Source organism: Sphaerodactylus townsendi, linkage group LG03, assembly GCF_021028975.2.
Source record: "Sphaerodactylus townsendi isolate TG3544 linkage group LG03, MPM_Stown_v2.3, whole genome shotgun sequence".
NCBI lineage: Eukaryota > Metazoa > Chordata > Lepidosauria > Squamata > Sphaerodactylidae > Sphaerodactylus > Sphaerodactylus townsendi.
The window spans coordinates 64534827-64562736 of NC_059427.1; the positions used below are offsets into that span (position 1 = coordinate 64534827).

The 27910-nt window shown below is 38.7% G+C and overlaps 1 protein-coding gene across 7 annotated transcripts in view; it reads left to right on the forward strand.

Moving 5' to 3' along the window:
• The first annotated feature begins 44 nt into the window (after positions 1 to 44).
• The window catches only part of PBRM1 (polybromo 1), a 67239-nt gene continuing 39373 nt past the window's right edge, over positions 45 to 27910 (forward strand). For 3 of the 7 annotated variants that reach the window (XM_048487943.1, XM_048487949.1, XM_048487950.1), the window contains exons 1-15: positions 86 to 114; positions 3400 to 3521; positions 7461 to 7616; positions 8387 to 8484; positions 8958 to 9105; positions 9623 to 9766; positions 10045 to 10161; positions 10373 to 10441; positions 13176 to 13274; positions 15428 to 15513; positions 19556 to 19651; positions 21962 to 22053; positions 23688 to 23904; positions 24934 to 25075; positions 25644 to 25741. In XM_048487943.1, the coding sequence (XP_048343900.1) occupies positions 3483 to 3521; positions 7461 to 7616; positions 8387 to 8484; positions 8958 to 9105; positions 9623 to 9766; positions 10045 to 10161; positions 10373 to 10441; positions 13176 to 13274; positions 15428 to 15513; positions 19556 to 19651; positions 21962 to 22053; positions 23688 to 23904; positions 24934 to 25075; positions 25644 to 25741 (1601 nt within the window). In that variant the 5' untranslated portion in view covers positions 86 to 114; positions 3400 to 3482. Of the gene's footprint in view, positions 115 to 3399; positions 3522 to 7460; positions 7617 to 8386; positions 8485 to 8957; positions 9106 to 9622; positions 9767 to 10044; positions 10162 to 10372; positions 10442 to 13175; positions 13275 to 15427; positions 15514 to 19555; positions 19652 to 21961; positions 22054 to 23687; positions 23905 to 24933; positions 25076 to 25643; positions 25742 to 27910 lie in introns of all 7 variants that reach the window. The other 4 variants (XM_048487945.1, XM_048487946.1, XM_048487947.1 and 1 more) reach the window with 4 other exon arrangements.

Genomic DNA, 27910 nt, shown 5'->3' on the forward strand with positions numbered 1-27910 from the left:
GCGACGCGGGCAGCGCGGGGGGCAGCGGCGGCGGCGGCGGGGGCTGAGCACGGCCGCGGCTGCAGGAGGCGGAGGATCAGCAGTAGCGGCGGCGGCGGCGGCAGGGCTGGCTGGGTAAGGCGAGGGGCCGGGCTTGGCTCGGCTCGGCTGAGCGGGGAAGGCAGGAGGCCGAGGCGGGTTCCCTTTGTGTGGCCGCAGAACTACGGGTGGGGGTCCCTTCCCCACAGCGCGGAACTCTTCCCCTTTCCTACCGGGCAAGGGGGTTACGCTCCCCTCTACCCTTCCCCGGAGCTCCTCTTCCTGTACCCCAACGATTGGCCGTCCAATACCCTGAACTGCTCCTAACCCACTAACCCTCTTTCTTTCTCTTAGAGTTATACTTTTACAAACCCCCATTTCTTTTATGCACTCTCTCCCTGTTTCTCACCTGTGGCTTGTCCATCTCTAATTTTGTGCAGCCTTTAAACCCTTGTGTTGAAATCGAATTTGGAAAACCGATATTTCCAACCTATTGAACAACCTGCACCATAAACTTCCTCGTGGTGGATTGTTTTTCACCAGGGTTCAGAGCGGGGCAACTTGTCAAAAGCAATGAGTGATTTTTTTGCTGCTGCTTCCTGTCTCCATTTAGGCTTGGAGACAGAGTCCTTAACTTTATAATAATGGTAATATTTGCTGTGACATTTCTATTTTCCTTAAGGTCATATCTTAATTTTTTTTACTAACCAAAATGACGGAAAGACTGTGCTTGTCTGATAGGCTTATGGTGTGTGCTTTGAAAGAGTGACAAACCAGATGAAATGAGGCAGAAGTTATGCTTATGATATTTTCGCACATAAATTCGTAGCAGTGTAAAATATTTTGTGCCAGTGTCCCACAGTTTCTTTATTACAATGTAGAAAGCCCATGGAACAGATTTTTAGGAAAAATAATTTAGTATTGGTGAAGGGCTTTTTGATATTTAATCACAAACCAACTTTAACAGCTTAAAAGCTGCTTTAGATTATACATTATACATATAGATGAGTACTAGATTTTGTTCAGACAAGTTGCATAGTGCTGTTCTTTGGAAAGGGTAAATTTTGTTCCTGTGACAAAATAAATTGTCAGCACTAGAGTTGCTGACTGCCTCTCTTCATGAAAATATACACAATAGCTGTAGAAAAAAATAAAAAAGTGATATCCAGTACCAAATTTGTGATTTAACGAAGCAACAGTTTTCTGTGATGGGGAATTGTCAGTGTTGATCCCGATGAAGACAGAAATACAAGTTACTATTTCAGAGATTAAAAAGCGTTTGTAGTAAAAATCTGTTTGAAGAGCAATTTCATTTGAAAACAACCTTGTTACCATTTTGTTTGTAGAAGTACTAAGATAGTTTTTTTTCAGTTAATAGCAATTGATCTGTGGAGATTATGCATATTTACTGTACTTCATGGGGACTGATAGCTTCTCATGTCCTCTCAACTGAACTAAGGATTACATAAAGATATGAATGAGTTAATTGTCACTGTTTATATGAATTTGACTTCTGGTTTTCAGTTCAGTAAGCATACATGCAGATGTACTTATAATAATCAAAAACATTTCCTGCAATGTCAGGAAGTCCATTCCTAAGTTCTTTATCTAGAAAGACATTAGTTGATGTATTGAAATTTCCACAGTGATGTATAATAAAAACATTAAAACCCCAAACAATAAAATAGCAGCTTTTTTGAGAGTTTCATAGCCAGTCATCATTCTAGAAAGTTTATTGGGGTCAAAACTACTATTCATTGCATGGACATCTTTCAAAGAGATTAGTTGCTATCTTACTCTTGTCCCTCCCAAGATCTTATTTCTTTAAATGAAAGTACTCAAACAAGTCTTGGGGTAAGGGAGCTGAGTAGGCCCAGTTTAGTGATATAAAGGAATAGCCCAGTACATTAAATTGACCCTGGAATCATGTAGAAAACTGGTCCAGTTGGGCTGTGACTGGGGTATTTTTGTTTATGCCAGTTCTAGTTAGTAAACAAGGCAAATCCTAGGCAAATCCAAGGCATGTGTGTAAAGCAATCCAGCGAATTTTACTGGTGTGAATGGGTGCTGACAGGAGGATACCACAAAAAAGGTTCAGGATTGGTGCTAAAAATATTCCCAAGAACATCAGTGGCATAATGGTTAAGAGTAGGTGCAGTCTAATTTGGAGGAACCGGGTTTGATTCCCCGCTTTGCCACTTGTGCTGTGGAGGCTTATCTGGGGAATTCAGAGTAGCCTGTGCACTCCAACACACGCCAGCTGTGTGACCTTGGGCCAGTCACAGTTCTTCTCTTAGCCCCACCTGCCGCACAGAGTGTTTGTTGTGGGGGGAGGGGGAGAAAGAGAAAGGAGATTATCAGCCTCTTCGAGTCTTCTTACAGGAGAGAAAGTGGGTTATCAATCCAAACTCCTCCTCCTCCTCCTTCTTCTCCTCTTCTTTCTTCTTCAAGGGACTGTGTGGCAAAGAATTCACTATCCTCAGATCATTTGAGCCATTGTTTTTGTTTGGATTCATTTTGCAAATGTATTTGCCTATAACCCATTTACAGCATCCCTGTTTTTTAGGGATGCAATTGCTATTTTTGACTCCAAGAAAAAGTAGTAATAATGTTATCAAATTGTCTCTTTATTTGGTGACTTCAAACAGTTTTCCTGTAAAGGTATGCTCAGCGGTAGATGTATATACATATGTGAGAAAATGAGATTCATTGGAAAAGGTAGTGAATTGACTCAATAAAGGAAGCCATGGCCTTCAGTTTGCGAGACTTGAACAAGCTTGTTAATGATAGAAAGTTTTAGTGATCCATCATTCATAGGATCACATAAGTCAGAGGTGGTTTGATGGCACATGCCACAGGTGTGTTTGTTTAATTATTTTTAGGGTTTTCTTTTTAACAGATACAATCATTTACCTTGTAACATGTACTTCCAACACCATCAATTTGGTGTGATGTGGACAATTACTAGATTCTGCTAATCTTCAGACCTCTGAAGCCTTCACTGCTATACTCCGAACATCTATCAGTAGTATTTTTGTAATTAAATATTTGAGCTATTCTTTGGGCTTGTGCTAAACAGCCACTGAATTCTATCATATTATTCCCTTGTTCTTGGAATGTTAGGGCTGCAGTCCTGTTCCACTAAAATTAATAGGAGTTTTTCCATTTGCTTCAGTAGGAGGAGGATTTTCACCCGTTGTTTAGACATTTTGATAATGCCCAAATGGTTCTGAGTCTGAAATGCTGACAGCCTAATTATGCATGTTCTTGCTTTCCCTGTGTTTTATGGTAAGGTCTTTCCTAAGCCATTCTTCTTGATTTATCTGTTTTTCTCTTATTCCTATTCTTTATTGTTCTTTCATTTGTTGTCTTCTCTTTCAGTTTTGGCTGTACTAATACTACTGCTGAATTGGTGCATTAAGGATTTGCCTTTACCACATTTCTTTACTTGCCTAACAGACATTATGAGGAGACTGGCTTTTCGTGGTGCTGGTTGTACTCTGGTAAATCTGGTAATTTACTGATAATGTGTGTACTGTTTTGTCCCCCTCTTCCATGCATTTCAGCCTTTTTTTGCATGACAAATCGTTCTTGTTCATCTGTTTCACTCTTGACTTCGTAGTTAATCCTCTTTTCTCAATATGAAATGCAGCCCCAGTTTGGTCAGACTTTTAACACATCAATATGAACAAGTTATTTGGAATTACACTGAAGGCTTGGATGTACAGTTTGGTTAGTGATTGAACATGTCTCAATGGAACCCACTTAAATTGTCACATCATTAATAGAATGCACTACATTGAGTGCACTACATAGATTGTTTTGTTAGTCATTTAAGGCACGATGAATAATTGAGGAATCCACAACTTCAGTGCTGGATGTAAAAAGCTGAAATATTTCTCCAGACCTGGTTTTGAGGCATTATTGAGGATGAGATTGGCACTCTGTCTCAGAGATAGAGGATTGTTTAAAAATCATATCACATCAAATTTATTTATTTCACTATGCATGTGGGCCCAATGTCTGCCATGTTTTCAATTCTTCAGGATTGGTGAACAGCTTCAGTCAGTTTTGTATGCATCGTGGCCTCAGCATCCTCCGGTAATACCAAAAGTATCATTAAATAACCAATAATGGTTTGTTTATTCTTGGAGGTGGCTCCTTCAGTCTCAAATGCAGTTATTTTTCATTATCTACCCTGAATAGCTTGTCTCTAGCGAATAAATATATTTTCTACCACTTAATTCTCGTTGAGAGCTAGTTTCTTGATACGTTGTTGGCAGCATAAAAATGCAATGTTTCAGTTTTTAAAATTGTTGTACAGTATACCTTTTGGAAGTTCCCATCTGCCACGCATACCTTTTGGAAGTTCCCATCTGCCATCTGGTGTGTTCTTATGTGGGAACAATTAATTATTCTCTGATAGAGAGTTATATTTACATTCTGTTGACATCAAGTTACAGTTAACCATAACTGATTTAAGCCACATTGATTTCACAAGCTATGCAGTTTACTTTCCTTCAGCCTAATATAGGATGTAGATTTAGAGACAGATTATGCATTATACTACTATGCGGCATTATTACCAAAAGTGACATCTCCGTGGATAGTTCTTTCTCTGTTTTCTGTAATACATAGGAATTCCTACCATATAACAACAACAATAAATAAATTAATATGTAGTGAATTTCTCCATTTCCAATTCACTGATAGGGTGCAGAAAAATGACAGTGCTAAATTGTATAGTCAGTGCAATTAGTAGACATTACTGAAAAGGTGGGATACAGCTATAGAGACATCATTTTAGCTGGTGTGATGTGTACCATTTCTCTGTCTTTCTCCTAAATGCAGTAACCAAAATCTCAAATATTTCTTACCTCTTCTGCTCAAACTATTAGATCAGAAATCAGACGGTTTCCCAAAAAATTTTTTGAACTTATTTTAAGGTTTCTGGTTGCTGAACCTTGACAGTAATCTTGTAACTAGTGGCCCTCCATGCTGTGTAGTTCATGAGTCTTGTATTTTGTGGCCCAAGAATGGCTTGAAAAAATAGCTTCTTCTTTTTTTGCCTGCCTGTAGAGGTGTGGGGTGGAAATGTTTCTGTGTTTGCTTACAAGTTGGAACATTTTCCATTTCTAAAGCTCATAACATTAGTAGACGTGATTGGATGCCATTGCCAGTGTAATATGAGGCAAGATTGTCCATTTCAGAGTTGCAGTTAATATTTTTCAAGTGATTATCCCAGCAATTGTGTGAGAGATCACACATATATTTTACTGATTTGTTGGGGAGTCAAACAGCAAATAATAATCAATATAAAAATTGTTATGATTGACTGGGGCAGATCACATTGAAACCAAAGCTAAAATTCTTATTTGTATGTCTGCTCTTGCATGGTGGTAAACATAGTATAATCACCACTCTGCTATGAAACGAAGAAGTGATGAAGTACCGCAATTATTTTCATGGAGAGTATTTAAATCATTTAGCAATTGATGTGTGGACTCCATGACCACAGCATATTGTGCATAGTTCTTTGGGTTATAATAAAATTAGTGAATCATTAATTTTGATTGATATTTTTCTTAGCAGTGGCGTAGAGGTTAAGAGCAGGTGTACTCTAATCTGGAGGAATCAGGTTTGATTCCCCGCTCTGCCACTTGAGCTGTGGAGGCTTATCTGGGGAATTCAAATCAGCCTGTGCACTCCCACACACGCCAGCTGGGTGACCTTGGCCTAGTCCAGGGGTAGGGAACCTGCGGCTCTCCAGATGTTCAGGAACTACAATTCCCATCAGCCCCTACCAGCATGGCCAATTGGCCATGCTGGTAGGGGCTGGTGGGAATTGTAGTTCCTGAACATCTGGAGAGCTGCAGGTTCCCTACCCCTGGCCTAGTCACAGTTCTTCTCTCAGCCCCACCTACCTCACAGGGTTGTGAGGGGGGAAGAGAAAGGAGATTGTAAACCCCTTTGAGTCTCCTTACAGGAAAAAAAGCGGGGATATAAATCCAACTCTTCTTCTTCTTAAACAACACAAAGCTAGTACATTCTATATTGCAATTACATTTTTATAGGTATTGTTCCAATAAAAGTCATTACCACATCAAGTTTTGATTTTATTTGAATATAACATTTAAATAATATATTTTGGTTCAAGTTGTTGTTGCTATTGGAATCATATATTTTGGTTCAAGTAGTTGTTGCCATTGGAACATAAAGTTAACATGGATATATTTAACATTTGTTTACTAAATATAAGTCAAAATGCACATTGTAAATCCAGTTTGAATATTGTGGAAAACACCCAGGACTGCCTACAACAGGGGTAGGGAACCTGTGGCTCGAGCCAAGACAGTACTCTTCTAAGCCTCTGCACTGTGTGGCTCCATGAGCTAAGCTGTCGGGGTTCTATCCTGCCCGCACTGCAGGCAGCAGGGCGGCGCACTAACTGCCCACAGTCGCCAGCCACCGGCTTTCATTCTTGCCCGCCTGGAGTATGGTAGCTCGGCCGCAAGGTCGGTGCTGGTTTTATATCTCTGCTCCGCCTCTGCAGGCAGTAGGCTGGCACATCCGCGTTTTCTCAGAATGTGTTATCTTTATTTTAAATGTCAAAAATTATTTGCGGCTCCAAGTGTTTTCTTTTCCCATGGAAAACGGGTCCAAATGGCTCTTTTAAGTGTTAAAGGTTCCCTACCCCTGGCCTACAAGAATAGGTGGATGGTAAAATACCAGATATACGGAACTACATAGTTAGTAGGCAGACTATAAATAAAATTAATTGTACACCCGCTTTACAGTTAAGTTTACCATTGATTATCCTTTTTAAAAATGTCTTGATCAGAAATATCTGATAAATAGCTTGTGCCTTATTCAGTTATTCTTTGGAAACATTCCCATCAAAATTTGAGGTTATTTTTTTTTAAAAGTCATTTGTTATTGGATGGTTGCCATTCTGCTGGAATTAATAGTAATGTCACTGGGTCACTAATTAAGAAAAAAAAGCTTTCTTTTATCCATTAGTCATTAGGACCAGACTGATTCTCAGGTGTTTGAGACCACTGCAGAAATTGTTGTGGATGTTGCAGCTTGTTTAATCTGAGAACAGATGTTATATATATTGTCCTTTTTTCTCTATTACCTGTCGTGATACTTAACCATACTAGTTGTGTGCATGTTCGATTTTGTGATACAGAAAGATTTGAGGTCTTGCTTTTGCTGTGGTCACAATGTTCGTACCATCATCTTTTTGCTGGTGTTGTAATCATGTGCTTAGATAATAGAAAGATAAATTGGCATTACAATAAGATAAACATGCAGAATGATAGGGAAATTTTTAGTCATGTCCACCTGTGTAGGGTCTAAAAGAACTGTAGGTTTAATATCTTGTCATTCATTCGAATCTTTGATAGCCTCATGTGTAAGAACGCTTTTCTTTATTATAGAAGAAGTTGGATTCCATGGGTTCCAAGCGGCGAAGGGCTACCTCTCCTTCCAGCAGTATCAGTGGAGGAGATTTTGATGATGGTCACCATTCCACAAACACACCAGGCCCAAGCAGAAAGAGGAGAAGGCTTTCCAACCTCCCAACAGTTGACCCTGTAAGTAGTTGATTCGTAGTAAATACATTTGCAAGATGTATTAACCTTTTGAATAATTTGACTTACAATGACTTGCAGAGACTACAAAATATTCTGTTAAACTTTTCTTTAGCGAAGGAATTGTGTTACATTTAAACTGGACTAATTAAGCTTGAAAATTAACATATCCAGGCATATGTAAGACATTGTGGTTTCTATTTCAGATGGTAATCAGATGAAATTGTGTTAGTATGTTGCTTGAATAACTGGAAAACAAACTTTTAAGCGGGCCATGTGATTAATTGCCTGTTTCATGAGAGAATGATTATATTATAACTCTATTTGCTTTTACATTCCAAGGCTTTGCCACCAAAAGCTAGCATACTGAGATATTTAAAAGAACAGACTGTGAGCCAGGTTCAGTAGGTGGCCTTAAACCAAACCATTGCTCCATATCCTTAGCCAGGGGTAGGGAACCTGCGGCTCTCCAGATGTTCAGGAACTACAATTCCCATCAGCCCCTACCAGCATGGCCAATTGGCCATGCTGGTAGGGGCTGATGGGAATTGTAGTTCCTGAACATCTGGAGAGCCGCAGGTTCCCTACCCCTGCCTTAGACCCTAATATGTACTGTGAGGACCTCAATTTTGTTTCCTGGATTAATCTCAGTATCCCAGGAACATATTTGAAACATTCTGCATGCTTAGTATTTTACAATAACACCTTTTGCTAAATTTTCATTGGGTATGTTGGGTTTTGAAAAAAATACTTTTTCTTGTTTTACCTTTTAGATTGCTGTGTGTCATGAATTATACAATACAATCAGAGATTACAAAGATGAACAAGGGAGGCTTCTATGTGAACTATTCATTAGAGCTCCCAAACGAAGGTAAGTGTATATTTTTTAAAAGTTATGGTAAGCTACTATAGGAATGCTTTGTGGTGGCAGGCAGTAAATATTTTAAACAAAAATGACGTTGATTGATAACAGGGACTAGAATTACCATGCTTCCAAATTATTAGCCTTTAAAGTTGTGGAATGATTTAATAGAATATATATTTTATTGTTTGTGTCATCTGTCAATGCTTCACACTGTTTGTTTCAATGTATTCCCACATGAAACTGTTTAGGCATTTTTTTCTTATAACATTTCTTATAAAAATAGCATCATGAACAGAGTAGGTTCTTATGGTTGTGTTCTTTTTTAACCTTGACATAAAATCATTAATGCGGAATTATCAAAATGAATGTGTGGTAAAATGTTACTTTCACTTTATAATACAGTTTTACATTTGCTTGTCGTTGGATACTGTAAACTTTGCTTAAAATAATTGCATTTAACACCTTTGCTATTACAATAGAAATCAGCCAGATTACTATGAAGTGGTTTCTCAGCCTATTGATTTAATGAAAATCCAACAAAAGCTAAAAATGGAGGAATATGATGATGTGAACGTGCTAACTGCTGACATCCAGCTGCTATTTAACAATGCGAAAGCCTATTATAAGGTGACAAAATAGTTTTATTTAAAAGTAACTGTTTGCATATTCTGTCAGTAGATTGTGCTTGAATTGTTCAGTACAGGAAGGTGTGTAGAAAGAGGAGGGTTCATCCATTGATTTAATTACTGCTGATCTTCTACAGTTTATTCATAATATATACTGTATTTTTACACATAAAAATGCATTGCTTTTTTCCCTGTCACTTGGGAAAGAACTGTGGCTCAGTGGTAGAATCACATACTGTGCATTCAGAAGGTATTAGCTTCAATCCCTGGCATCTCCAGTTGGAGGATCTCAAGTAGCAGGTGTTGGCTAAGACTACTTTCTCCTCTGGAGAGTTGTTTGCTGAGCAGAGCAGGCAGGACTGATCTAGATATATTGAATCAGGTCATTGGTCTAAGGCAGACTTTTATGTACAGTACTTGGTCAGCTGTTTAATTCTGGGGAGATTTAGACATTAAATCAGTTTTAAGTTTGATGTTAAAACTGATTAACAAACAGCTGTGTTGTGTCTTTCACACAGCCAGATTCTCCTGAATATAAGGCTGCCTGCAAACTGTGGGATTTATATATACGCACAAAAAATGAATTTGTTCAAAAGGGAGATGCTGAGGAGGAAGAGGAAGAGGAAGATGGCCATGACAATCAAGGGACAATTTCTGAAATAGTAAGTGTGCGCTCTGTCAACTACATATAAAGATTTTGAATGTAAAAAGTGTTAGTCAGTGCATTTCTAACAGAACATTATTTTAATTTGCCTGTTATGAAGACTCTCTGTATGTATGCACATATTTAAAAGTATGCTAGATGCACACACCACAGGTCAGCATTGGACTGGTTACTGTTTGTATTGCAGTTTTGCCTTGAATCATAGAAGAGGAAATCTGTCTTTAACAGCTGGTAAAAATGCAGTTGTAATGTTTCCACTGTTATTTGTTGTTCCAGTCCTCTCCGGGTTATTTAAAAGAGATTCTTGAACAGCTTCTTGATGCTGTAGTTGTAGCCACAAATCCATCAGGCCGCCTCATTAGTGAGCTTTTTCAGAAGCTTCCCTCTAAAGTGGTAAGTAATGATCCACATTTTTAAATTTAAGCTACAAATTTTGAATGTAACATGCTTTGAAATTAACAGAAGTTGGACGGCAGCAGAAAGATCATATACCTGCTCTGGGTTTGAGAATGGCCTTTCTTAGTTAGACAAGCTTGTGTTGTAACTGGCAATAGGATAGATATTTCAGATGGAATAACTTGGATGCATAATATTTGTTTTTCAGCAATATCCTGACTATTATGCAATAATTAAAGAGCCCATAGATTTGAAGACTGTTGCCCAGAGAATACAGGTAAAGTACTAATGTTTTAGGATAACAAGTTAAATAGAAAAGGGATGTAGAAATGTTTAAATACATATGGTAATGGGTTTTAAAGCAATGTGATGGTGATCCAGAGGAAAATATCTGTTCAGGATAATGAGTGCAGCATGTCCCTTGAAACATACATTTTGAGACATTGATTCCTTTACACCTTCAGTGATGACAATCAGTGACCCAATTTGCTGGATGATCCAATATATCCCAAAACAATTTGGATCACTTAAAATAGCTAGCATTTTCAGAAATAGAGAGGAGTGTGACATGTATTTTGTGGAGAAGTTTCTGTGCTCTCTTTATCAGCAAACAGCCATTCATTGTGATGTTGTACAAGGCTAGAGGCCCAGGAATTATTTTCGTATAAGCTCTGAATTCACATGTCTGTTTTGCTTCATGTATGCGACTAATTGGCCTCAGCTCCCCAATCAGGCAGTGAAATAAATATATCTTTGTTGTATGTGATGTCTTATGTGCGGTTTTCCTAGACAGAAGCAAATCTGTGTCAGAGATCAGCAATAATAAAGCTGCCCTAAGAACAGGGTTTTTTCCCCCAAAAGCACTGTATTAATGTGGCATAAAATGAACATGTTGTTATTCCTGTGTGTGAAGAGATGCCTGAATCAGGACTGATAGCCTAGATTCACATAAAATCATGACTAGTTCTGATACTGAAGAGGAAGGGAGAAGCCAAGGATATTTCTGCATGAGCTTTGTCATTGGTTCTTGTCCCATGCTGCTTTGGTTTATCCCCTGATTTCTGAATTCATTTTTTGTATTTTTTTGTTTTCACTTAGGTTCCTCTCCCCCCTGAGGGTTTTTGTTGTTGTTCTTTTGAGACCACTTTTACCCTGATTTTTTTTTTTTTGTAATCTGGAAGCCAATTTTGAGTCTGCCGTTCTGTAATATTTTTGTCAGGTTTCTTTGTCCTGCCCGTTCTCACCCACTTCCAGCCCACTGTTGTAGTTAAACCATTCCCTCTTCTCCATCTCCTCCTGAAGATGAGGGATTTCTTTTTCTTTTTTAAAATAACAACACTAAAATATCGATATATCACTGGAACAATAGGCTTAGCAGGTTGTTTGAATTCCTAGCAATCATTTTTTAAAAAATAGTCTGTTGTCACTTCCCTTCCAGGGATAGATGGGAAAAGGCATATGACCATGAGGCAAGGAGCTAGAAACTTAGTGAAAGCTAGGAATTTAATGAACCTGTTAAACATATTGTTACAGTGATATCTACTTATTTTAGTGCCTTTTAAAAAAGAGAGGAAGCTTTGATGCCACAAATGACAGCAGCACCCTTCCTTGAATACCCTGTTTTTTGAAAGCATAAGTGGAACTAATTCCACTACTATGAAACTGCAAAGGGAGGGCAGACATGCGCAATCACTATGCCCATCCCAATTCCAGTGCTTGAGGGTCGACTGCCAAGAAAATCAGGAGTTAGTCTTTACGGAAAGCCCCAATCCTTGAATTGGCAGGCATTGTAATTTATAGCTATTATTCAGGTTACCTTTTTACTTCAGCCTCTCCTTGCATAGATTATTTGCATTAATTTGCTAAAATCTTTCTGCAGCACCAAATCAACATTTGATCTTTGCAGCTTCTGTTTCTAAATGACTGGAAAAGCAAGTCTTTGCTTCCTATGCAGTGAAACTGTTGTGTGCATTAGCACTGGAAAAGATAAGCATTACTATCAATAGGAGCAGTGTTGCTTAATCAACCATAGCCTCATTTCTTTAATCCCAAGCCACTGTTCTCTTCTGCAGAGTACTGTTAGGAGGAACCAGTATGCCAATGAGAACTTGCAAGTGAGAAGAGAAATGCATTAATCTCCCACCTTCAGTTCTACTTGCAGTTTTCCTGTGCAGCTAGTTCATGGAGAAAATTAGAGCTATCTCGGCTAACACTTACCTGAAAATTGCTCTCCCACCATTTGTTTTGCAGAGATGATAGGGCAGCAGCTGTGGGCCTAAAAACTGGAAGTGGTGGCAGGACGTGCAAATCAGACTTTGTGGAATAACTTTTTAGCTCATAATTTTTTTAGTTAATATACATTTAACTCAAAATTAGCTTGCAAGTTTTTTGAATTCTAGCTGGCTTTGGCTGAAAGACCCATATCATGCTTACCCTATCCTGAATGTGGAAGTAAGAGCAGAACTGCAGGCAGTGTATGTGTGGCCCATGTGGTGGGTTTATAGTTTGTTCTCCTATATCTGTTTTACAGGGTGAGGTCTTGACAAAAAAAGCTCCTTTGTCTTTTTCCTAGAATGGAATAGATGAGCAAGCGGCGTTCTCATCTATGAGCCCAATTCATATTCACTGTGCAGGTCACCTACTACTGATTTATCGTTATTCTTATAAGGAAAATACTTGGAATCCTTTTTCCTAATCTCTTAGTGATTTGGAAACACTTAGTAAACTTCTTTTTGTATAAGAATGTTCTGCACTAATTCATTTTGATTTTTGGTTCCAATTTCTATAATACTTATTTTTGTACATTAGAATTGATCATTAAACTCATCCACAGTAATTTTCAGATTACAAAACAGTATTAGTTTTCCCTAATTGATGGCAACAAAGTACTTGACTGAACTGCAAAGAGGTTAATATAATGTTTTTTACTATTATGCTATATAAATTCTTAACACCTTATATGTTAGGAAAACAAGCTATAGATTTTGTACTTTTATTTATATTAATTGTAGAATGGAAGTTATAAAAGCATTCATGCAATGGCCAAGGACATAGATCTGCTAGTTAAGAATGCCAAAACCTACAATGAGCCTGGGTCTCAAGTATTCAAGGTTAGTTTTAAATGTTTCTAATATTAGTGTTCAGTTTTTGTGTCGCTGTACTACATATTAAACTTATAATTGAATTTTAGGGGGAAAAGTGTTTTTGGCTTTTAAAAAAACTGGGTCCTAAATGGTATCTTTTTTTCTGTTTTTAAAAGAACTTGGAGAAAATACTTCTTTTAACAAATACATATAATATATTTTTGTAGTAGTTGCTGTGCTATTAATATTTAGATTATGCCAGTTAAACAACATGGACGTTTACTAATCATGTCATGGAGCAACCATCCCTTGTTTCTCAAAAGTTTGGTTATTTAGTCCTCAAGTAAGTCTTCTTGCTTGGTGTATATATAGATTCTGGCAGGAATATTTGATGTCACTATTACTGTATTTTGCAGAGACGGCTGGATTCTACTGTCCGTAGATGAAAGAACTGTAGATTTTTTCCCCTACACTCTCTCCCCTCCAGCAGCCCTTTCTGATCCCAGAAAAGATTATTCCCAAGATTGTATCGTTTAATGGCCGTTCAGGAGACTGGCATGTGGAAGAACTGCAAGTTGTGCTGATGGATGAAGAAAGGGCAATTGTGTCCCTTTCCTCCTTCCCACTGTGGCTATTAGACCAAGCATGTCCCTTAGATCTGGACTTAAACTTTCCCGGTGTCAGGAGGGTCATGTCGGAAAAACCTGTGTCTGTTAGTATCATCAACTGATAGATGGCACATCACAGGATCCAACAGATAAATTCTGCAGAGCAACTTCTGAACTGTTTCTAAATATTATGCTAAATAGTGCGACTCTATTTAGAAGCAACCAACAATATTTTAATTTTTTTAAACAACCAATCAGTACACATGCTTGTCCCAGAACTATGTGAGTTAGAAAATTGGAAATAAACAGTGTGAATCAGTGAACAGAATTATTCAGATCCTTCTGTAACAGGATGTATTGGACTCCATAGTGTAGCAGTTCAGAGTGGTGGACTTTAATCTGGAGAACTGTGTTTGATTCCCCACTCCTTCACTTGAGTGGTGGACTCTTATCTGATGAACTGAATTTGTTTCCCTGCTCCTACACATGAAGCCTGCTGGGTAACCTTGAGCTAAACACAGTTCTTCAGTACTTCTCAGCACCACCTACCTTACTAGGTGTCTGTTGTGGGGAGAGGAAAGGAATAAGTTTGTAAGCTGCTTTGAGACTCTTTACAGGAGAGAAAGGTGAAGTGTAAATTCAAACTCCTCTTCTTCTAAGTTAGATTATGAACTATTTAGATCCAGTTCCATTAATGACTAGAAAACCTTTCTGAGTTGGAATAACTAGGAGATTTATACCATTTTATTAACTATATGCTTTAGTTTATTAGCATGATGAGAAAAATAATAATCATAGTACAAAAGCAACTTTTTCAATTCCAAATGTTGAACCAGAGCCATTCCCCATATCCCTCATGTTGCTATGATGAACAAAATGTGCAGGAAAGTTGTTTTGTAATATGTCTGTATGAAGCAGCAATGAATTAACATCTGAAAATGGCATCTTTCTATCCTTGGGGAAGTAATTGTTAAGGTGAGTTTCAGTGTTCCAGTGTTTCACGTTGATTTAGAACTGATTTAGATCAGTTAAGACTGAGGTTCTTTTGAAGAATACTTAATGGAAGATTTGTAGGTAATATCTGTCACTCTTTTATCTTTTCTAGAATGTTATGCTACAAAATATTTTGAATAAAAATAGGTAGAAGGAATAGTCATATCTCCCAGTCCTAAGTACATTTGCTAGATATCCTGACTACCTTGATAAATAGAATTGACTGTTGATTAGGATGCCAGCCATATGTCTAATAAAATTGGAGGCAGTTCTTGCCTTCACAGGAGAGGACTGTGTAAACTACAGGTTTGTTTGGAACTTCCATAGTCATTGCTTACATTACTGTGTGGTTGTCAAGTTGAATGTGTGGCTAGCTTCTATAACCACTCAAGCATTTACACTTTCTATAACCACTCAAGCAACACTTTCTGATGAATTTGGCTGCATATATTTATAGGTTTTCTGTCTGGTGTAGCTGTTCAAAATGATCTTATCTGAAAGTACATTTAAAAATAAAATATTGATTACTTCATTGGCTTAGCTTATTTTTAATACATTATATTTTATTTTCTTTAAAAGGATGCAAACGCAATAAAAAAAATATTTAATATGAAAAAAGCCGAAATCGAGCATTCGGAATTGACCAAATCAAGTCTCCGAGCAAGGTACTGTAAATGGAAAAAAGTAGATAAAATTACTGATATTTTCTCTTTAGAGGAAAACATATCTGAAATAAAAGCTCACGTCAATGCTTAAGTGTTACAGACATGTCTTCATATAAATATTGCTAATTCTACATATGCTATTCACCTTGGAGCCCAAACCAGCTATCCCTTTGTTACGTGAATCTGCCAGTCTCCTATTCAAGGGTGTAGTGGTTAAGAGCTGATGTACTATAATCTGGAAGAACCAGGTTTGATTCCCTGCTCCGCCACTTGAGCTGTGGAAGCTTATCTGGGGAATTCAGATTAGCCTGTGCACTCCAACACACGCCAGCTGGGTGACCTTGGGCTAGTCACAGTTCTTCTGAGCTCTCTCAGCCCCACCTATCTCACAGGGTGTTTTTTTTGGGGGGGGGGGAAGGAGGGAAAGGAGATTGTCAGCCCCTTTGAGTCTCATAGGAGAAAAAAGGGGATATAAATCCAACTCTCCTCCTGCTCCTCCTCCTCCTCCTCCTCCTCCTCCTCCTCCTCCTCCTCCTCCTCCTCCTCCTCCTCCTCCTCCTCCTCCTTCTTCTTCTTCTTCTTCTTCTTCTTCTTCTTCTTCGTGGGACTTCTCAGAGACTATGATGATGAAAATAGGGTTGTACTTCCCTGTAACTGGTGCTCATCCAATAATTATCTGTGCAGCTACACCTTTCTACACCCTATATGCCTGGGAACAGGGCCCTGCCCTCCCACTTACCAACATTTCTATGTGGGTTGAAACAGATGTTGCCAGTTTCATTTCAGCTGGAGGAACAGAGCTTGATAGGAGGTGACAGAAGCAGCCTCTTCCATTTTACCATTTTCCATTAACCCTTCATCATTAACTAGGGTGAATAAAAATCTATTTTTTAATTAAAAATCGGATTTAAAACAAATTTAATCAGATTTTTAAATAAAATGCTTTAAAGAGGGGAAAATCTAGTTAAAAGATAGTCTTCTGTTTAAGATATGTTATATGCCAAAGGTATTATGAAATAACCATGAATTTTTAAATAGGTAGCATGAAGCTGCATATTCATGCAGTATTCAGATTTTTTGATAAAAGAGTTCCACTAACCCAGTGGTTCTCAACCTTCCTAATGCTGCGACCCTTTAATACAGTTCCTCATGTTGTGGTGACCCCCCAACCCTAACATTTATCCATTTTACAGGTGGAGAACACTGATGCAGAGAGTCTTAGGTGACCCCTGTGAAAGGGTCATTTGACCCCCAAAGGGGTCCCGACCCCCAGGTTGAGAACCACTGCACTAACCAATCACAATGTTATGCTCTTCCAGAGGTTTCTGTATGATTATTTTGGGCAGTTTTTCTGTCTAAAAGATATTATCACAGATGCTTCGTTTTGCAGTTCTCAAAACTGTGTTTGTGTCTGCAGAGTTAACATGCCTCCCCTTCACAGCTAAAATAAATGTAGAGTTGGTAACAAGATCTTATCACATGGTTCCTTTGCAAATCTATGTACATAAAATCAACCCCTCACCTCTTAAGTTCTCAGTTTCAAGAAGTTAATTGAATAGAAGATTGTTTGGAGTGGATTAGATCTGCACTAATAGCAATGTGTGAGGAAGGAGGGTCGGGCGGTAAAAATTAAAGTAAAACCCCCAAGTGTATATATCTTTGGGTATATAGCCTGAGGTTTATCATATTATTTTCTCCCTGGAGGAGAAAATCTATAATGGCAGCAGGTCATAAAAGAAACCCAGTTTGGAAATATTTTAATATATATATTTAGGTAAGGCAGACATGCATGCAAAATGTATTCACTGCAACAACAAAATGCAAGACCTGGTGCCCCAGATGAAACTGGAGATAGTTCACCTCACAAAATTTTCATAATTATCTATCTATGTATTTGTAATAGCCAAATTAGTAATTTTTGATCTGTCAAACTAATCTGAATATTTATTATTCTACAAATAAAACCTTCTTGTTAGATTATATCAGCAAGCATAAGTCTTTATATAGAAAACCAAGATTTAAATCAAATTCACCATGCTCTTAGCACTGTGGCTGGGGAACTCTTGTGGCAACTCAAAAGGACTGAGGAAAAGAACTACACCCCCTGCCTTTTCACGTGACCCATAGATTGGAGAAATAGTGAGGAGAGAGGGGAGTGCCTCATGCTCAGGGGAACTCTGAACTTTCACAGCTGGCTTCCATGGACATAGTTTTGTGTGTGATTCACAGGTGACTGTTAGATAAATATCCATCCAGATAAGTGCAACCCTGTTTTTCTAACCTCCTCTTCAGCCAAGTTTCCTTTGACTTGCTGACTTCTCATATCAGCCCCTCTCCTCTTTCTGTGACTTTGCAGCTTTTGCTTTCTCTAGAACCTGATCTGGCCCTCTTTAGGATATTATCTCGGTGAGCACCACCTGGAGCCCTTTCAGCCTGCTCTGTGTCTCTGAAATTGGGGTAATTCAGTTATATCAAGAAGGTTAATCAGCACCGCTGCAAAATTCAAGAAGGTTAATCAGCACCACCACAAAATTCCATAGTGTATTACCTTGGGCTGCATCTTGTCAGCTTTTCCACTGGTGAAAGTGGCAGTGGATATAGCAAGGGGGAAATCAGAAGAGATTGAGCAAAACATGGAGTGGGATCCAATCTAAACTCTAGGCTGTCACTGTGGTTTCAGAGAATAAGGCTGCATTTGTTTGGGATAAACTTTGTTTCAGTGAGAAAATACAGAGTTTTCATAATTATCCATCTAATTATGGGCTGATAGTGTAAAAATGCTTTACTGTTAATTTTTGTTAGAGAATTCCTGTCATTCATACTATTGGTCTGTTCATTTCACATCTTACTTTATCAGGCTTCTTTCATTATGGTTGGTTGGAAAACTGAAATGCAGTGGCGTAATGGCCATGGGGCGGGGTGGAGCGCAACGCCCCAGGCGTGTGCTGTGGGGGGGGCAGGTGGGGCTGCGTCCCAGGCGCAGTTCTCCCTCGCTCTGCCCCTGCTGAAATGAGATGATGAAGACCCCCTTACTCATTTACCTCCAGCGCCAGCGTGGTGTAATGGTTAAGAGCAGGTGCACTCTAATCTGGAGAACCGGGTTTGATTCCCCACTCTGCCACTTGAGCTGGGGAGGCTTATCTGGTGAACCAGATTAGCTTGTGCACTCTGACACATGCCAGCTGGGTGGCCTTGGACTAGTCACAGTTTGTTGGGTGACCTTGGGCTAGTCACAGTTCTTCAGAGCTCTAAGCTCCACCCACCTCACAGTGTTTGTTGTGGTGGGGGAAGGGAAAAATATTGTAAGCGCCTTACAGGAGAGAAAGGGGGGATATAAATCCAACTCTTCTTCTTATGACAAAAATTGTCACTAATGAATAGATTTTATGTTATGGGTAGTACAGCATCCTGCTGTTGTCTTTTTGTTTTAATTTAATGTGATGACAATTACTTCTAACCCAAGAGTTGCTGTACATTTTATAGGTTTTGTTAGTTACCTCAATAATATTTCTATTTTCTTATATTTAGCAACCCACATTTGCTTCTTCTCTTCTACTCAAGTTATAAGTTGATAAAAAATTGCTCCCAACATTGCTTTTACTTGCATCCCTTGCCTCTGACAAAACATGAAGGTGCAGATTAAGAGTGTGGTTTATTTCGTTATGTATTGCAGTTGGATTTGTAATCTTTTCCTATTTAAAAACTGCATTTTTACTGATATTGTACAGCAGACAAAATTGAGGCTTAGTTTTTTGTCTGCCTGCTTCTGAGAAGTGTGAAATCAATGAAATCTGAGCACACCTGACTTAGTCTTCTAATATTGATTCTGTCATACTTAAACTTAGTTATTCTTGACATAAATTTTACTAACAAGTACTGTACCACCTTTTAATGCAATGCAGTGGCTGAGTATCTTTGACTTTCCTTTCAAAACTTACTCTGTAATTACAACATTTTAAAAACAACATCCTAACTATATCATTTTAACTCTATGGTGAATTTCTTTTTTCCGCTTTCTGTGTCTCGTTCATGCTTCATAAAGGACTGCAAATTTGGCTGCTTCCAAGCTGACAGGTCCTTCCTCACAGGGTAAAGGCAATGTAGTCAATGAAAGAAATTCTGCTAATAAATATTACCGGTGAGTCCTATAAATGTCTTAAGTGTCATTCAGGTATCAATCCATTTTTTTCTTTTGTTCTATATCCCATGTGTCCAAATCTGCCTTTCTTTGCATATGTAATAGTTTAAAAGAGCATTTTAAGCAGTACAACAAATAAGCTCGTTCATTTACTAGAAATATTATAGTGGTATAATATTATTACCTGTTACGGTTATTTAGATGGAGTGAAAGTTTTTAGGTTGCTAAAATGTACATCCTTAGTTAGGAATGCTACTATTTAGTCTTATTAGATATCAGCAAGATAGTACTAAGGGCTTCTTCATGCTTAATTACTTCAGTCATAGGACTGTAAAGAAAACATGTACATTATCAGATGCTGTAAATCCTCATGTGTTTATTTTGGTCAAAAGTATTTTGTTGATGGGAGAGAGAATATCTTACACTATCTTATTTTTCAGTTGTTAGGCAGAAGTTGCTGTGGGCTGCAGTGGAAATGTGTGTGCCCTCAGAGCCCAAAAGCCTGTGTTCGCTTAGAATAGTCTGCTTTCAAACACTGTTGTCTTACAGCAATGGAGGCAGCATGTCGTTTCGGCCAGTGAGAGAAGCCAGCGGGCAACTCTGTCGTACTGCTTTCTCCCCAGCCCTTTTATTGATAGTTACAGGTGGAAAAACAAACAGGGCAGGCAAGCAAGGGAAGCACAACACAATGGACGGGGCAAAGAGCACAGGGGGATTTGAGCAAGAGAATTGGCATTTGCACGTGCACACATTGGAGCCAGAGAGTCTGCAATGTCAGCAGTTTCTCCGAAACTACACTTTGGAAGGAGAGGTCAGTTGGGGGGAATGTGAGAGACCCTTTTCCGGCGATGTGCCACCGTACTCGAGCATTTCCCAGCTGAGAGACCCCTTTCCAAGCAGAATGGCTGCCGTACTCGGGAGCCTCCCAGGCGCTATGCCCCCCAACAAAACACCTTTGCGAGAAGCAACAGAAAGCAGCCTATTCTTGCCTTTAAAAAATGTATTCTTCTTGCCAAGAGACTTTGAAAGATTGTATAAATGATTATTTTTTATTGTTCTAACATTATTCTAACCTTCATACATGAAACAAGGTTGAATACATCCACTTATGATGGAGGGTTTACTATTCCTTGCTGTGGGACTACCTAAGAAAAGAATTTCAACAGTTGGCGTACTGCATGTCTGTCCCCATTCTCATATACCAAGCTGTCGTTTTCTGTTGGAACTAATAGCTGAAATAGAGGGGCCATTTCAAATTTTTACATGTTACCTCCCCTCTCCCTATATACTCACACAGGGGTAGGATGTCTTCACTGGGAAGAAATGAGGGGATCAGTCTTAATTCAGTCAGACCAGCCCATTAATCAATCAAAATATTCTTCCAATTTGCCATTTAATACATTTTGTTTTTTTAAATAAGTTCTGAAACTACAGGTGGTGTGTGTTCATTCCCATTGTCTTAAAAGAGGTCTCCCTACTCTCATACGTAGTAAGGGAAGGAATGCCTTTTGAAAGATGATAACTACCTTGACATGTGTATGCTTTTTCCTTCATAATTATTTATATGGATGTACTTATCAGTTAATTTATGCAATTAAGCAAGTAAGTTTTCTTTAAATGAATCAGTCATTGCAGGGTACAATGGTTTTCTGCTCACCTGTAGATCTGAGTTTTTCAAACACATGCACTGACAGTGTTAGTACAGGAAATATTTATTAGTCTTTATCAATTACTTTTAAGTAATTGGATATAGTTTCGTTACACTAGATTTTTTTTCTTTTTTGGAGTTTCATGTACCATTAATAGTATTGTTGTAAAATATGAACATATCAGTATCAAGCAGTCCTTTTCAGAATATTTCTACCTTTTAAATTATTCGTCTGCTTTAGTAATTTGAGTGTGTGATATTTAAATGCCTTTAAAATATCACCTGAAAAATAACTGGTCAGTTGAAAGCAAGACAGTTTTGCACGTATAAAAGGTTTTTACTTGTAAAGCTGTAAATAACCCATATTTCAGTAATAATCTGTCTGCTGTTTGCTGTTGATCCTACAGACAACCGGTATGAGTTGCTCAGTTTCATTAGTATTGTAAGTTTAGATTTAGTGAAATTAGTTTTCAGAATAGTCCATGAAATATCAAACAGAAACATTAGTGGCTTTTAGAAGAAAAGCAGAGTATACTTTTAAATTAATTGGCTAGAATGATGCAAGGAAAAATATGCATGCAGAATTGTCTTTTACTCTGTACAATTTAATATTTTAAATGTTCATTGGTTTTTATTCAAGTGCTGCTTTGTAAAATTTACAGTAACAAAAGAGCTGTCCAAGGAGATCGCTTATCAGCAATAACTATGGCGCTGCAATATGGATCTGAAAGTGATGAAGATGCTGTTCTGGCTGGTAGGATTCACAGAAATATGAAATCTGCAAAGCAAATTTATTGAATTCTGAACAAACCTCTCATGGATTTCAGATGGGTGGCAACTTTTTCAAAATACTAAAGCATTTTCAACTGCAATTTTCGTTAAAAAATATTTACTTCATTTATACCCCATCTTCCTCCCTAGTTTGGCTCCAAAACAGTTTACATTGTGCTCCTGTCCTCGATTTTATCTTCATATCAACTTTATGAGGTAGGACAGGCTGAGAATTTGTGATTGGTTCAGGATTACCCAGTGAGCCCCTTTCCACTGCCTGCATTCTGTAAAACAAAAATAGATGGTTCTCTTTGCTTAGAGGACCATGTTTGATACAGGGAACTGCCCATTCAAGAAACCTATGATAAGGAAGTATTGAGGGTACAATTCATGGTTAGCTGAAGTTTGGTATCAATATTGTGACATAACATTAACTGATAAGTTTCATTTGTGGAAAACAAGTCTGTATTATGCTGATAGGCACTTTTGCTGGTTCATTGAGGCTCACACCTTTTGCAGGTATGTCTAGCCTATCACAGTATTTAATTAATATGTTGATAGAATACTAATTGAGGTCCATGCACTCTATCAAGAACGTTCATATGGCACATAATTCAGATGCTAAAAAGAAAATCTCCTGCATGTTATAGTCTCATGAATGCCTCAGTGTCTGTGTTATGTGTATTATCCTCCAGGAAGCAACATCTGTAATGTAGTGGGACAGATGTTTTTTCTACATCTACCGTGTTTCTCTGAAAATAAGACAGTGTCTTATATTAATTTTTGCTCCCAAAGATGTGGTATGTCTTATTTTCAGGGGATGTCTTATTTTTGTGCTCGGCAGCTGCATGCTCTGGTGTTCTGTTCGACGGGCATGCTTCCAAACAAAAACTTTGCTATGTCTTACTTTCGGGGGATTTTTTATATTTAGCACTTCAGCAAAACCTCTACTTCGTCTTATTCTCAGGGGATGTCTTATTTTCGGAAAAACAGGGTATGCGTGTAGACCTGTACTCTATGCCTCCAGTTTTTCAGCATTTGAACCAGTCCGAAGGATGAGAAAAATCAGCATGAGGGTTTTTCAATACTTCTGTGAAAAACACCTGAGAACATTCCGCTGGGATTTTTAAAAAAAATGTGGCATGGACTTATAGTGACCTCGTATTGGAGCTCAAAAACTTTTGCTTTTTATGATCCTAGGCTTTACCTCCAAATGTGGCATGGACTTGTATTGTGGGGAAGATGGCAGCTTCTTTATGCTTTTGCATTGTGGCTTCCAGTTTGCCCCAGTGAATAGATTTATGTGCCCTGACTTCATCTGGATTGACCCTTTGCCTTCTATAGATGGGACAGCATGTGAAGTTTATGGTTGTATCTGATCCTTCTAGCTAAATGCAAGTAGAAAAGCTTCTTGCTGCTTTTAAAAAGACATCAAGGAACATCTAGTGAGGGAACTGCCTATTTTAGAATTATGAAACCAGTCAGACAAGAGAAAATGGTGAAAAAATGGGGAGGGGTTTTTTGGTGGGGAGGGGGAGAGGATCCAATATCATTACTTTTTCTGTTACGGTTGGAGAAACTCACACTGATGTTGTATAATTGTTTCACCTCTTCTAGCTGCTGCTCGTTATGAAGAAGGGGAATCTGAGGCCGAAAGCATTACATCCTTTATGGATACTGCCAGTCCTCTCTATCAGCTTTACGATACAGTTAGAAACTGCCGGAACAACCAGGGTCAGCTCATATCGGAACCTTTTTTCCATTTGCCCTCCAAGAAAAAATATCCTGATTATTACCAGCAAATCAAAATGCCTATTTCATTGCAGCAGATCAGGTAAAACGGATGTGACCATCTCCAGTCCTGAATGACTGCAAGAGCAGCTACTTTTGCAGGGAGGGAATGATACTGAATAATGAATCAGATATTTTTAGTAGCTGTACTTACAGATTTAAAGGTGTATTTATTGCTCTGTATAAAAAGCTTTTGGACTCCTTGTTTTTAAAGATGGACCTGGATAGCCCAGGCTAGCCTGATCTCATCAGATCTTGGAAGTTAAGCAGGGTTGGCCCTGGTTAGTACTTGGATGGGAGACTGCCAAGGAAGTTCTGGGTCGCTGGTCAGGGGCAGGCAGTGGCAAACTACCTCTGAATACCTCTTGCCTTGAAAACCCTAAACCCATGGTGGTGAACCTATGGCACTCCAGATGTTCATGAACTACAATTCCCATCAGCCCCATCGTAAGTCAGCTGAGACATGATGGCAAAAAAAGTTGTAAGAATCCATGTTTTATGTTAAATCGTTACTTGAAATTCCAGCACAGTGGTGCAGTTTTTATTATAGTCCAAATTAAGTATGAAAGTCAATTCATTCTTGTAGGACTGGTTGTGAAGTTTCTTACTTCATGACTTGTCCTCATTGTGTTGTCTTCAGCTTATAAAATATTGAGACAACACTTCATCATCAAAAAGCTGGTAGGAGACAGCAGTGGCTTCTTATTCTGTTTGGTGACAGTTATTTTCAAGTAAAGCCATGTCATGCATCCACCTAACAGTTGAAATACATGATTCTTCTCTTAAGACCTCCATTTAGAACAGTTTTCAAAACTATTATATAGTATGGCTGGGGTTACTGCTTCTTTTTGCACGTTGGAAGAATTAAGCTGTGGGAAGCTGCTGTTTCTGTCTTGCTCCTTTTCTAGTTACTGAAGCACTACTCTTGGGAGGATTCAAGAGGGAAGTAGTTTTTTCTTAAGGGGACAGGGATGAATGGTTCAGTGTTCAGAGTTTTTAAACAACTAAATTCTGTTTTATAAAAAGTGATTGTTTTGCAGCTCTGAAACAGAAGTGATTGTCTCCTCTACAGGACAAAACTGAAGAACCATGAATATGAAACACTTGACCATTTGGAATGTGATCTCAACTTGATGTTTGAAAATGCCAAACGCTACAATGTTCCAAATTCGGCCATTTATAAAAGAGTGTTAAAAATGCAGCAGGTTATGCAGGTAAAGTTTCACACTGACTAAATCTTGACTCACTTTTTGTAGGAGTTAGCATTAGTGCATTTATATCTGCATTGTCACATGCTCTGTTGTAACATTAAAGCTTCTCAGAAAACGCAACAGGTATTGTCCTACATGTGAGAGTTCTTTTAGCAGCCTTAAATGGGGAATACCAGTTAATAGGATACATGTGGTATTCTAAGCTAATGCGGTTTCCCTGACTGTGAATACTGAAGTCACCCTTCAGGAGAACAAATTGTGCCTCAACCCTTAAAGATGTGAAAATATAGTGGAAATAAAATATGATAGCTGCAACTGAAAGCAAATAAGATGCTTTTAGGAGAGGTTTTTATATGCTTGTTGTATGTTGGCTAATCCAAAGTAAAATAGAAGAGACTTAATTTAGATGTTACATGTCAGTATTTTATGTGATATTACTTTGCATAGGTAACTAGTTACTGAAGATCTTTAAATTGCAATTTGCTATTGATCCGTGCAGCTGTTTCATATTCATGCATTCTGTGGATGTTCAGCAGAGTGAATCTGATTCCAGGGATTTGTGCTCTTACAGGCAAAGAAGAAGGAGCTAGCTAGAAGAGATGAGATTGAGGACGGGGACAGCATGATCTCTTCTGCCACATCTGATGCTGGAAGTTCAAAAAGAAAAAGGTATGAGTTTTGTATACTGCAATGTCTATCTTTCTTCTGCTCCTGATAATAACGATATGAAGAATAATGTAATTATTTCATTTACATTTTCAGTTATTCTAAACTAGTTATAACTCTGTGAGTGATTCCAATGTGATATGTTGGCAAAAATGTTCATTCTCTGATCATACTGTAAAATGTAATAGAATCATAGAGTTGGAAGAGACCCCAAGGGCCATCGAGTCCAACCCCCTGCCATCCAGGAACACACAAAGCACTCCTGACATATGATCATCCAGCCTCTGTTTAAAAACCTCCAAAGAAGGAGACTTGACCACTCTCCAAGGCAGTGAATTCCACTGTCGAAATCCATGACAGTTGGAAAGTTCTTCCTAATGTTTAGATGGAATCTTTTCCTGCATCTTACTCTGTGTCCTAGTTTCCTAGGCAGCAGAAAACAAGCTTTCTCCCTCTTCGACATGTCATCCCTTCAGATATTTAAACATAGCTATCATGTGCCCCCTTAACCTTCGCTTCTCCAGACTAAACATCCCCAGCTCCCTAAGTCTCTCTTTGTAGGGCATGGATTCCGTACCTTTCACCATTTTGGTTGCCCTCCTCTGGACATGTTCCAGCTTGTCAATATCCTTCTTAAATTTCGGTGCCCAGAACTGAACACAGTACTCTTGGTGAGGTTTGACTAATGCAGAGTAGAGTGGTAAAATTACTTCCCTTGATCTATACACTATACTCTTATTGATGCATCCCAGAATTGTTTTGGTTTTCTTGGCTGCCATATCTCACTGCTGACTCATGTTCAGTTTGTGGTCTACTATGAACTGTAGGAGGAGCAGCAGTGGCGAAGTGGTTAAGAGCAGGTGTATTCTAATCTGGAGGAACTGGGTTTGATTCCCCGCTCTGCCGCTTGAGCTGTGGAGGCTTATCTGGGGAATTCAGATTAGCCTGTGAACTCCCACACACGCCAGCTGGGTGACCTTGGGCTAGTCACAGCTTTTGGGAGCTCTCTCAGCCCCACCCACCTCACAGGGTGTTTGTTGTGAGGGTGGGGAAGGGCAAGGAGATTGTAAGCCCCTTTGAGTCTCCTACGGGAGAGAAAGGGGGGATATAAATCCAAACTCCTACTCCTCCTCCTCTTCTTCTCCTTTTTCTCCTTCTTCTTCGACTCCCAGATCCCTTTCATGTGTACAGTTTTCAAGCCAGGTGTCACTCATCCTATATCTGTGCATTTCATTTTTTTCTGCCAAAGTGTAGAATCTTACATTTATCTCTGTTGAAATTAATTTTGTTAGTTTTGGTCCAGCTCTCTAATTTGTCCAGATAATTTTGAATCCTTCCCCTGTCCTCCAGGGTATTAGCTACTCCTGCTAATTTGATATCATCTTCAAATTTGATCAACATGCCCTTTATTTCATTCTCCAAGTCATTGATAAAAATGTTGAATAACACTGGGCCCAGGACAGAACCCTGTGGCACTCCACTACTTCCACTACTCACTTCTCTTTAGGATGAAAATGAGCCATTGATAAGCACTCTTTGTGTTCAGCCAGTCAACCAATTACAAATTCATCTAACAGTTGCATTGTCTAGTCCACATCTTTCCAGCTTAATCACAAGAATATCATGGGGCACCTTGTCAAAGGCCTTACTAAAATCAAGGCATGCTGCACCCACAGCATCCCCTTCATCTACCAAGTTTGTCACTGTCAAAAAAAGAGATAAGATTAGTCTGGCATATTTTTGAGAAACCCATGTTGATTTTCAATGATCACATTCCCTTTCAAGTTCTTACAGGCTGTCTCCTTAATGATCTGCTCTAGAATCTTTCCTGGTATTGATATCAGGCTGACTGGGCGGTAGTTGTTTGGGTCCTCCCCCCACCCCCTTTTTGAAGGTGGGGACAACATTAGCCCTCCTCCAGTCCACTGAGACTTCTCCTGTTCTCCAGAAATTCTCAAAGATTATCGCAGGTGGTGTATTTATCCACAGCTTATCCACAGCTCAGATTACTTCTGCCAGTTCTTTTTATACCCTGGGATGTAGTTCATCTAGCCCTGGAGATTTGAATTCATTCAAAGTTAGTTGAACTAACTACGTTAGTTCTTTATTCTGTGCTGAATTTCCCCTATTGTATCTTCTGATCCATTTTCCCCCAGTTGAGCACTGTTATTC